The sequence below is a fragment of the Musca vetustissima genome, unplaced genomic scaffold (genome assembly GCF_032173495.1).
Source record: "Musca vetustissima isolate MV318-11 ecotype Yass unplaced genomic scaffold, APGP_CSIRO_Mvet_v1 utg10925, whole genome shotgun sequence".
Lineage (NCBI taxonomy): Eukaryota > Metazoa > Arthropoda > Insecta > Diptera > Muscidae > Musca > Musca vetustissima.
The window spans coordinates 70,354-82,988 of record NW_026881510.1 but is presented as its reverse complement, the minus strand read 5'-3'; the positions used below and the strand labels follow the sequence as shown (position 1 = coordinate 82,988).

Genomic DNA, 12,635 nt, shown 5'->3' with positions numbered 1-12,635 from the left:
AGGAACCATGTGTCTATCTCGTTTCCTTTTTCCTGTTACAAACATATGCACAAAGACATAATACCCTGTAGCACAGTGTGGTGAAGGGTATAAAAAGAACTATAAAAAATGGGTTGAGGCGTCGGGTTAGTTGCCCACACTCGGAAAACCCGACCTACTATGAAAAAGCTAAGAAAACCAAACCCCTCTAATGTTGACGACCCCCGCAAACGTATAAAGTACCACGATCTGCTACTCTGCAATTGGAATGTGCGCACATTGTACAGAACAGGCGCAGTTTTCGCTTTGGCGGATGTGCTCAAGAAGTACAAAGCCGATATTATTGCCTTACAGGAAATGCGATGGAAAGGGACAGGCTGCCATGAAACAAGACATTCTTTTATATCAGTCTTATTTGCGTCCATGCTCCGACCGAAGACATATTTTACGAGCGCCTAGAAACAGCATATGATCGCTGCCCTGCCATTAAAATTCTGCTAGGAGATTTTAATGCACAAATCGGAAGGAAAAAAATGTCTTTGGCCCAACCGTCGGAAAATTCTGCCTTCATAATAAAGAAACATCCGACAACGGCATGACGTTGATTGACTTCGCGGCAGCAAAAAAAAAAGGCAACTTATTCAAGCTTCTCGATATACACAAGGCCACGTGGATCTCTCCTGATCAGGCAACGAGAAACCAAATTGATTTTTTTTTTGTTTTAGACTTCCGATCGATCCGAGGAGCGAATATCGATTCGGACCACTACCTTGTAGCAGCCACGGTTCGCACTCGTCATAATGTAGCAGCAAATGTGCGATCTAATAAAACGCGGAAACTCGACGTCGAAAAGCTGCAAACACAACACCTGCTTGACGAAAGCACTTCTTGTCCCGATAATAGTATAGAAGCACAATGGCAAAAAATTGCCCACTTCCTACAAACTGCAGCAAAAGCAACACTTGGATACCCAAAAACCACCATCAAGAAACCCATAGTACGATCAGGAGTGTCGTAATGCTACCGATATGAAAAACGTAATGTGATGGAGAATTATCGGGTGAAAAGGAGAAACTTATTCTCAGAAAAAAAGAAGAAAGAACAAGAAAAACGTGAGCGAGATGTACAGGAGTCAGAATGATGTCCGGAAATTTTATCAACGAGTAAAATACCAAACCGAATGCTTTGGCGCAGGCAGATAGCCTGCTGAGGATCTGGAAGGAGCATTTTGAAAAGCTTCTGGTATCAAATAGTGGCGGTGAAGAAGATACCCAAGAACCAATAAGACATGGCGGTATAGAATGTATACCACCTAGCCATGATGAGGTCCGAATAGCTATTAATCGGCTGAAGAACAAAAAATCAGCAGGAGCGATGGGTTACCAGCCGAACTATTCAAGACTGGTGGTCAGATGCTTGTCAAGAGTATGCACCAGCGGATTAGTACAATTTGGCCAGAGGAATGCATGCCCAATGATTGGATCGTCAGCATCCTGTGTCCCGTGCACAAAAAAATAGACAAGACGATATGTGCCAATTATAGAGGAATAAGTCTCCTTCCCATCGCATATAAAATGCTATCCAGTGTGATGTGTGAATGACTGAAGCCAATGGTCAATGACATTATTGGACCATACCAATGGGGCTTTAGGCCTGGCAAATCCACCATTGACCAGATTTTCACTCTGCGTCAAATCCTGGAAAAGACCCACGAAAAACACATCGACACATTTCACCTATTCGTCGACTATAAAGCCGCATTTGACAGCCCTATCCGTTCAGAGGTGTTTAAAGCCATGTCTACGTTCGGCACAGGGTCAGCAGTTAATGTCGGAAAGGATATATCGGAACCCTTCAATACCGAACGAGGATTCAGACAAGGTGATAGTTTGTCGTGTGACCTTTTTAACATCCTACTGGGAAAAGATCATAAGAGGGTCAAAGGTGAAGAGAATGGTTCTCTGTACACCAAATAACACATGTTATTCGCCTACGCCGATGACATCGATGTAATGGGTCGAACATTGCGAGCGGCAACAGCCGCCTTTGAACAAATTGAGAAGGAGTCTGCCAAAGTGGGTCTGGCAGTAAACGGCGAGAAGATCATGCTGATGGTATCATCGCGCAAGATGTCCAGTAGACTACGACCAACTATGGAGCTTGAGAAATACACATTCGAGGTAGTTAAAGATTTTATATACCTTGGTACCGCCATAAATAAAACTAATGACAGTATTGGCCAACAGATGCTACTAAGGTCTAAGTAAGCAGTTTAGAAACAAGGCCACCTCCCCCCGCCAGACCAAACTCACACTTTACAAGGCGCTGATACTACCCGTGCTGTTATATGGATCTGAAGTATGGGTACTCGTGCAAGCTGATGAGGCAGCTCTTGGGGTGTTTGAGAGAAACATTCTCCGAAAGATCTACGGGCCGATCTGCGTCGACGGTGAAATATATATTTTTTAAAATATCCACGTCTATTAGAATACTTCAAAAAAAATTTTAAGATATCCACGCCCATTAGATTGAAAAAAATATTTTGGAAAATATTTGAATTAAAAATATTTTGAAAAAATTCACCCCTTAGGATGCTTAAAAAAATCTACGCGTATTAGGATGATCTAAATAAAAACTTTACGCCTATTAGGGTGCTTAAAAAACTACGCTTATTAGAATGCTTGAAGAATATTTTTTAAAAAATCCACCTCTATTAGCAGGCTTGAAAAAATATTTTTACAAAATCTGAGCCTGTCTAGATGATTGAAAAATATTTTTAAAAAATCCGAGCCTGTCTAGATGATTGAAACAATATTTTTACAAAATCCACGCCCATAAGAATTTTTCAATATAAGAAATAAGAAACACGCCTATAAGTTTAAGGGTTTAATTTAAAATTTCACATCGAACCTATAACTCCACGTCTTCTACATCTGACCTCATTTTGGATACGTATTGGGAGCATAGGGCTTCCACAAATTATCACCATCTTACTCGATTAGTCCTTATGTATGCTAAAGAGATGAGTGATCTGCTCTAGCCTGTTTTAAGTGATGGGGCTGCCATCTATCGCTGCCTAGAGACAATGTCTTTTTTAATTTTTGTACAGTGGTTGAGGTCAATGATTTACAGTGTGGCAATTCCCCACTAGGTGGCGCTATTTTGTTGAATGTTTTTTACTACATTTCCAAGCCCAGTTTGAAAAACAATCTTCTCCGTCAATGGGATTCGAACACAGACAGTTCAAATCGATAGCAGTCCATGATGCTGGAGAGGAGTAATGCCTCAAGAGTCTATGACACTAACAGCGAAAGTTACATCTTTATCTGAGTCCACCTATTTAGTTTATATGCTTCGAGTGCACTTATTGATGACTTTGGTCAGGTAAACCATGGAACATAAAATCACTTTCACTTGTTTTATATATTTGATGGATCAGATATTCGGTTAAAGGCACGGTCGCGGATCGTTTGCAAATTTTTACCTTATATAAGACGACGATATACTTTTTTACACCAAAGTTCTGCTGGAACTCTTGTATTTTCCCATGGTTATTAAAATTCGTAAAGGCAATGTGTCATTTGAAAGCCTAAGGGCCTCAATGATTACACGTATGGTAAAATTTTCAAGAGGATTCGCAGCCTGACCCTATATTGACTTGTTTCCTAATTTTTTCGCACGGCATATACCAGTGTTCGGGTTCAGATTGCTTGCGATCACATTTTGAAAATTGCGATAACATACTGACATTTGATATGCCTATTTTATGCACCTATTTCATACCCTATGACTAAGATTCATAAAAATTTCCTTTTTTCAAAAATTCAAGAAATTATTCAGATCAACCTCTTTTTTATTGTGTGTCTCTAATTAGAAGGGCATAATAATGACAGAGGCAAAAATCACGCCTCCCCTCTGCATAGAAACTTACCTCAATGTTGCCCATCGTTTGGAACGATGTAAAGACGAACATAAAGCCAAAGCCCAAAATGAGTACATTGACAAATTTGATATCCATGTTTGACGACGGTGATGAGGATGCTGCTAATGTTGTAGTTGTTGTTGTTGTTTTTTACAAGCAATAATTATAACTTCCTGTTACTGGGGATTTTATGAGGCGCGTCTTAAATTTCTTTGTCTAAATTTATTTTTGTTTATTTATCTGCAAATTATTATTTTTATTTTATTTTACAGATCATTTCTAAACTCAAACACATATTAAGGGTATAGACACACACACATTCATATGCCGACGATATGACTGGGCTCCAAAACAATAACAAATATGCGGTTTGACATCCGGGTAATACGACAACAACTATGTATGTGCGTTGTGATAATTAGTTGTGTATTTGAAATTATTTTTATTTAAATATTTATTTGAAATATTCAATTCAATATTTAATTTTATTTTACAAAAAAATATGCACTTTCTTTTAATGGTTGTGAGTTGCGGCGGCTCCACCCGTACAAAATCACGTAATTGACAAATGATTTCAATTCTTATTTGTTTTTGTTTTTTTTTTTTCTAATAAGAATTCCGTTTTAAACAACGACGATTGTGTTACAAATGTAGGGCGTAAATTTATTATAATTTTTTTTCTTGTTTTCTTTCTCTCTTTCTTCTTACTTTAATTCACTTGTTTGTTGTTGCAATATAAAACACAACGATAATGCAAAAAATCATGTGAATGAAAAGAAATTAACTTAGCATTCAATTGAAAAACACATTTCTTTATGCAGCGATGCGCGCAACACAGAATTAAAAACAAATTGAAGCGAATCCGAATCAACGACGGGCGATATACACACGACAGACACGTTGGAGCATTCAAAGCAAAATGAGCCAGCGACAATCATAGTGAACGGCTACAATTGTGTGCTAATAAAGGTAGCCAGTCAACGTGACGTTGGCGTCGACGTCGCCGCTGCTGACGCCATCCATTGTTGTGTACACAAAACAAACAAACAACAACAAATCAAGTTAAAAGAATTCTACAAATCCACTTGCAATGTCAGTGCCCTACCCCTCATAGCAATGTTTGAATGATTGGTGTTTAGTAGTAGGTGCCCTATACAACAAGTATGGAATGGAGAACAGACAACCAAAACAAAAAGATACAAAAACAAATCTAACAAGAAAAAGTCACTACTCGCCTCCTCCCCCATCAATTTAGTTTAGTTTGTTTTATCATGTCTTCTTTGCTGGTATTTCTTGTGGCTCTCTGTTTGTATTTTTTAGTTATTTTCTCAGAGCATAGGTGCCCATCAGTATACTTTAAAGTAGCTGCCTACTCACACGCATTGTTATGCTCTTTCAGTCAGTCGTTGTTTGACAGGCAACAAATGAACACATGCTGGGGTGCCCGCACGACTCCGTGTCCGCACAACTAGAAAATCGACGAAATAACACTTAGGGTTAAAAGTGTTTCAGTATATTTGGATTTTTATTTTATTATTCAAAATGCGTTTTGTATGTTTAAAAACAACAGAACAATTGCTGTTTTTTTGAAAGAATTAAATATTTGATAATTATCGTAGTATTTACTATTAATATTTAATATTACAATATGATTATTATCTCGGTATATGCTACTTTATATTCTTTTTTAGATTTTTGTGACATATACAATTTGTAATTCATATAAAAACATTTTTAATAATGATTTCAATTATATAATAACAAAAGTTAAATTCTTCAGTAATTTTTCCGACCACCAAAATGTACACACAATTTTGTTCGGTACTGTTCTGTTTTCTCTCACACATACTAACGCATTTTAATTTTGGGCACCTATGTCTCAGAGGCTCCAAATCATAGGTGCCCAAAATTAAAATGCGTTAGTATGTGTGAGAGAAAACAGAACAGTACCGAACAAAATTGTGTGTACATTTTGGTGGTCGGAAAAATTACTGAAGAATTTAACTTTTGTTATTATATAATTGAAATCATTATTAAAAATGTTGTTATATGAATTACAAATTGTATATGTCACAAAAATCTAAAAAAGAATATAAAGTAGCATATACCGAGATAATAATCATATTGTAATATTAAATATTAATAGTAAATACTACGATAATTATCAAATATTTAATTCTTTCAAAAAAACAGCAATTGTTCTGTTGTTTTTAAACATACAAAACGCATTTTGAATAATAAAATAAAAATCCAAATATACTGAAACACTTTTAACCCTAAGTGTTATTTCGTCGATTTTCTAGTTGTGCGGACACGGAGTCGTGCGGGCACCCCAGCATGTGTTCATTTGTTGCCTGTCAAACAACGACTGACTGAAAGAGCATAACAATGCGTGTGAGTAGGCAGCTACTTTAAAGTATACTGATGGGCACCTATGCTCCAAATTCATTGAGATAGAGAGAGAGTGAGAGAGAGAGCTTGATTTGTTTTTGTTTTCCATTGGCTCCCCAATTGTTGCAAGACAGATAGGGCATATTTCTTAGAATTAAATTCTTCTTTCTCTGCACTTCTTTGTAAACATATATTTCTTTTATTTGTTATTAATTTTAAAACAATAAAAACAACAATTTAATAACAATTTCTTTGATTGTTATTCTTTCCACTTCTGCCCCACATACATATGTGCGATAAAACCGTTATTTGTCACATCTAAACAACTTACTTGTTTCTCTGAACACTTCCCAAACATATAACAGAAAAAAGTGTTGGTAAGCGTTAAATCTGTTTACTGGTATTTATTTAGTGTTGACATCAAAACAAATGCAAATATTGAAGTAAATAGAACTTATCTGCGCGAAAAATTACCATATATTTTAATAGATAATCTCTTGAGTATAGATTAGACGGAAATTAGTGTGATAAGGGTTTGTTGACCTAACATTTTAATTGCAACAAATAAAAAGGGAATTATTTGCATAGTGAGTTCAGTGACATACACCGTGACTATATAGGTCTTAATAATGCACTATAATCTTTTAATGTACTAAAAGACACCCCGATTTCATTTCTGAATATGACAGAGGATTTACGATATCGGTGTTAGATATTAAAAATCATCACCTTTCATTCGAAATGGATAGAATTTTTTTAAACATAGCACAATTTTTTGATGCATCTCCTGTGTAAAGGTCGCGAACCATTTACGTTATCTTAAAGATTCGAATTTTCTTTCTTCCGGGAAAAGGTCACAGTCAGGATATTTATATATGTTTCCTCAAAAGTCGTATTATTTAAATATTTTTCATAGGAATGAATGCCCAATGATTAGAACCTCATCATCCAACGATATGTGCCAACTATAGAGGAATAAGTCTCCTCCCCATCGCATATAAAGTGCTATCCAGCGTGCTGTATGGACGATTGAAGCCAGTGGTCAATGACATTATTGGATCATATCAATGCGGCTTCAGGCCTGGCAAATCTACCATTGACCAGATTTTCACTCTGCGCCATATCCTGGAAAACCCGCCAAAAAACACATCGACACATTCCACCTATTCGTCGAATATAAAGCCGCATTCGACAGCCCTTTCCGTTTAAAGCTATGTCTGCGTTTGGCATTCCTGCAAAATTAATACGGCTATGTAGGATATCTTTAACTGGTACAATGTCAGCAGTTAAAGTAGGAAAGGACCTCTCGGAGCCCTTCAATACCGAACGAGGATTCTGACAAGGTGACAGTTTGTCGTGTGACCTATTTAACATCCTGCTGGAAAAGGTCATACGAGATGCAAATGTAAACAGAAATGGTACTCTGTACACCAAACAGCATATATTACTCGCCTACGCCGACGACATCGACATAACGGGTCGAACATTGCGAGCGGTAACAGCAACCTTTCAACAAATTGAGAAGGGGTCTGACATAGTGTGACTGGAAATAAATGGTGAAAAGACCAAGCCGATGTTATCAACACGCTAGACGTCCAGTAGACTCGAACCAAACGTGGAGCTTGAAAACTACATCTTCGAGGTAGTGAACGATTTTATATACCTCGGTACCAACATAAACAAATCTATTAACATACGCTTTGAAATCCGGAGGAGAATAGTGTTGGGCAAGAGATGCTACAATGGTCTAAGAAAGCAATTCCGAAACAAGGCCACCTCTCGCCAGATCAAACTTACACTCCACAAGACGCTGATATTACCCGGGCTGTGGTATGGTGTTTAAGAGAAAAATTCACCGGAAGATCTATGGGCCGATCTGCGTCGATGAGAAATATCACCGTCGAATGAACCATGAGCTATACCATCTTTTCTCGGACATCGACATAGTCAGACGAATCGAGCTGCAGCGACTACTTTGACTAGACCATCTTGTGAGAATGGATGAAGATACCTAAGCTCAAAAGGCATATAAAAGCGAGCTAAGTGATGGTTTACGCAGAAGGGGAAGATGAAAATATCAAGAAGAAGACAACGCGCCTGGAAATCTTTTTTAAGTTCGGCTTATGGAACAATTGTTCTGTCATGAGCCAGCTAAGTAAGTAAGCGTGGATATTTTTTTAAATATATATTTTAATTGATTTTTTAATTTGTATTTTTAAATATTTTCTTTTTTAATTACGTTTAGTATAAATCGCCCTTAAAGCCAAGATTTTCTAAAGAATATTTTTAAAAGGGCTGTACTTACGATTTTTATATATTTTGTGTTCTATTCCTTCATTATATATTAAATCAATATTTTATTTAACTATTTCAAATGTTTACCTGAATGGTTTAGTATAAATCACCCTTAATTTAGGTATTTTACAACTCTAAATATCCGTTTCCCTTTTAATGTTGTTAAATGCAACAAAACATCAAAATTCAAACGTTTACCAACACTTGACACCCCCAGCGCCTATAAATAGGCAACATAAAACATAACAACAGACGGCACACAACACCTGAGGCATCCAACAGAGTAAATTGAGAGACGACGATACAGAAACACTTCGACAAGGCAGCGGCGGAACTCAATAAAATCGGACGAAAGAATAACATTCCAGTAAACAAAAAGTTTTGCAAAAAATATTTATTAAGCGGTTGTGATTGAATGTGAGCAAAAAATACAGCAACAATAAGAAACATTAAAGAATACAGACAGGCAGACAATTAAATTTGTGTGCAAAATAAAATTTCCATTGAGTAAATAATCTATTCTGCAGCAGGAAGGTAAGAAGGTTTGTTGTTAACGGCTGACCTGTCAGATAGTAACCATAACTATTTTTTTACTACATAATTTAATTAATGACGATGACAACAACGACTATGTGTAGAACATTGTTTGGCATCCATCCCCCCTCGGGTGCTGGAACAAATATTCTCAGCAACAAGGTCACGCACCCATCTTCTTCCATAGCCCACTGGGAAAACGTGCGGAGGAATATCGCCGTCTAACCGCAAAAGCGATGACTACCACAGACAATCATAATTTATTACGAAGCCTCATCAACGCCGCCGAGAAAGCAGCCAACATAGCCCGCATTTGCCGTTCGAATCAACAATTGTTGTCGCTATTGGTACGGGAGAAAACGGGCGATGAAGCCAATGCCAGATTTGAACATGATTTTAAGACATTGGCTGATGTGCTCATACAGGAGGCCATCAAATACGATGTTGGCAATGAGGTATGTATTTCAATGTTGTTGTTGTTGCTTTTTGCCTTTTGTATGCGTTCGGATATAAATAAACTTAGCTATAGATAGGCATAATGTTCCCCCTTTGTTGATTTTTTACAGTTTCCAGAAATGAAGGATAACATACGGGGTGAGGAGTCCCCCAATTTTACCAATGCCAATGGAGAAAATATTGAAATTGTTGTGGGCCTTACTGCCACAGAGACCGAGGCATGTCTGCTTGCCATACTACAAGAGGAACACCAAGAAGCGGCAAAAATATTAGCCGAAGAAGTTCATCGTCAGGTGACATTTGATAAGGAACTGAATGAAGAAATTCCCGAGTTGCCAAATGATGTGGACTATTCGCAGCTGGGAGTGTGGATAGATCCAATAGGTGGGTGTTTTTAGATTTCATAGAGATTTTAAAAAGGGATCTCTGAAGTCCAATCTAGAAGTTTCTTCCTGTTTTCTCCTTGAAAATATATTTTTTAAACCCAAGCCTTGAAAAATATATATTTTTTTTTAAAAATCGACACTTTGAAAAATATGTTTTGAATATTGAAACATATTTTTTAAAATATTCACGCCTTGACAAATATTTTTTTTAATATTGGAACATATATTTTTAAAATATTCACGCCTTGAAAAATATATATTTTTTTAAATATCAAGCCGTTAAAAATATTTTTTTTAATATCACGCCTTGAAAAATGATTTTTTTTTAAATATCACGCCTTGAAAAATATTTTTTTTTTAAATATCACGCCTTGAAAAATAATTTTTTTAAATATCACGCCTTGAAAAATATTTTTATTTTAAAAATCTACGCCTTGAAAAATATTTAAAAAAACGCCTTGAAAAATATATTTTTTAAACCCACGCCTATGAATAGGCTTGCAAAATATTTTTAAAAATCCAAGCCTATAAGTAGACTCAAAACATATTTTCAAAGAATCCACATCTGTAAATAGACATGGATTTGGATGCTTAAAAAAATATTTTAAAAAATCCCAACCACGCCTATAAATATATTTGAAAAATTATTTTTTAAAAGTTCACTAATCTAACATTTTTTATCCCAAAACAGATGCTACGGCAGAATATATATCTGGCGACACCATGTTTACAAATTTCCCTGGCATAACCTCAACGGGACTGGATTGTGTTACTGTACTAATCGGGGTGTATGACACCACCACAGGAGTTCCAGTTATTGGTGTAATCTGTCAACCTTTCCGCAACAAACTGCAAGAAAATGTCTACACCTCGGCAATGTTTTGGGGTATAGCTCTACCAAATTTGCAGATTCATTGCAATGCATTAGCAAATACCTCCTCGGATCGGGGACGCCTTTTGGGTATATTTTCCAGTTCGGAACGTGCTGAACTTCTTCAACAAATGTTAGAATTAGGTTATGAATTTGCCTTCTCAGCGGGAGCTGGCCATAAGGCCCTTAAAGTTATTACCAATGAAGTGGATGCCTATGTTTTGAGTAAGGGGTCAACCTTTAAATGGGATACCTGTGCACCGCAAGCAATTTTACGTTCTCTCAATGGTGATATTATTGAATTTCAATCTAGCATTCGAGAGGGTAAACCAATACCATTGAAATATATCCCGAATGAAGAGGAGTCAGAGAATGCCGAGGAGGAGACCACGGTCGATTGGAAATGTAATCGCCATGGTTTAATTGCGGTACGCGATATTAAATTATTCGATGATCTATTGCAGAAGTTGGCGAATAGTTAAATATTTTAAAAATCATTAGAGTATAGGATAATTTATTGTTGACATGGTCCAGAGTTTCCTAAAGAAAAAATATTTTTGATGATTGTGTAAAAGAAAATAACAATAAAAAATAAAATATATGTATTATTTATATAAATGTAGTTATTTATAACTAAATAAAAAAAACAACAAATAAATGTCTATATACATATAAAACAATTATGGGTTATGTATTTTTAAAAATCTAACCTTGGAAGGCCACGAATCAGATGGAAAGACCAAGTAGAAAACAACATCTTTGAAGGTGGTCTTTCAAATTGGCGGAGTTGCGCACAAGACCGACGCGCTTGAAAATCCCTTTTAAGCTCGTCTTATGGAACAACCGTTCTTTAACAAGCCAGCTAAGAAGAAGAAACTTGGAGTCTCTGGAAAAACTATTTTTTAAAAAATCCACGCTTAGAAGCCTTCAAGTCTCTGGAAAAACTATTTTTTAAAAAATCCACGCTTAGAAGCCTTCAAGTCTCTGGAAAAACTATTTTTTTAAAAAATCCACGCTTAGAAGTCTTCAAGTCTCTGGAAAAACTATTTTTTAAAAAATCCACGCTTAGAAGCCTTCAAGTCTCTGGAAAAACTATTTTTTAAAAAATCCACGCTTAGAAGCCTTCAAGTCTCTGGAAAAACTATTTTTTAAAAAATCCACGCTTAGAAGCCTTCAAGTCTCAGGAAAAATATTCTTAAAAAAAATCCACGCTTAGAGGTCTTGTAGTCTTTGGAAAAATATTCTTTAGAAAATCCACGCTTAGAGGTCTTGTAGTCTTTGGAAAAATATTCTTTAAAAAATCCACGCTTAGAGGTCTTGTAGTCTTTGGAAAAAATATTCTTTAAAAAATCCACGCTTAGAGGTCTTGTAGTCTTTGGAAAAATATTCTTTAAAAAATCCACGCTTAGAGGTCTTGTAGTCTTTGGAAAAATATTCTTTAAAAAATCCACGCTTAGAGGTCTTGTAGTCTTTGAAAAATATTCTTTAAAAAATCCACGCTTAGAGGTCTTGTAGTCTTTAAGTCTCTGTAGTCTTGTAGTCTCTGGAAGAATATTCTTTAAAAAATCCACGCTTAGAGATCTTGTACTTTCTGGAAGAATATTCTTTAAAAAATCCACGCTTAGAGATCTTGTACTTCCTGGAAAAATATTCTTTAAAAAATCCACGCTTAGAGATCTTGTACTTTCTGGAAAAATATTCTTTAAAAAATCCACGCTTAGAGGTCTTGTAGTCTTAGGAAAAATATTCTTTAAAAAATCCACGCTTAGAGGTCTTTTAGTCTCTAGAAAAAATATTCTTT

The 12,635-nt window shown here is 36.1% G+C and overlaps 2 protein-coding genes across 2 annotated transcripts in view; one reads left to right on the top strand and one right to left on the bottom strand.

Annotated features, from left to right (window-relative positions):
• LOC133327404 (UNC93-like protein MFSD11) overlaps positions 1–3,978 on the bottom strand; it is a 34,841-nt gene extending 30,863 nt beyond the window's left edge. Inside the window, exon 1 of the mRNA XM_061535962.1 lies at positions 3,911–3,978. Coding sequence (XP_061391946.1) covers positions 3,911–3,978 — 68 coding nt within the window. The remainder of the gene's footprint in view (positions 1–3,910) is intronic.
• A 5,379-nt stretch (positions 3,979–9,357) lies between these two features.
• On the top strand, positions 9,358–11,316 carry LOC133327403 (inositol polyphosphate 1-phosphatase-like). The gene is made up of 3 exons (XM_061535961.1): positions 9,358–9,576; positions 9,688–9,961; positions 10,655–11,316. The coding sequence occupies exons 1-3, from the start codon at positions 9,358–9,360 to the stop codon at positions 11,314–11,316; spliced, it is 1,155 nt and encodes a 384-aa protein (XP_061391945.1).
• The last annotated feature ends 1,319 nt before the right edge of the window (positions 11,317–12,635 follow it).

What these genes read in the sequence shown, in the direction of transcription:
- LOC133327403 (XM_061535961.1), top strand. Translation starts at nt 9,358, where the DNA reads ATGACTACCACAGACAATCATAATTTATTACGAAGCCTCATCAACGCC. An exon ending in AATACGATGTTGGCAATGAG is followed by an intron (nt 9,577 to 9,687) that starts GTATGTATTTCA and finishes GATTTTTTACAG; the next exon opens with TTTCCAGAAATGAAGGATAA. An exon ending in AGTGTGGATAGATCCAATAG is followed by an intron (nt 9,962 to 10,654) that starts GTGGGTGTTTTT and finishes ATCCCAAAACAG; the next exon opens with ATGCTACGGCAGAATATATA.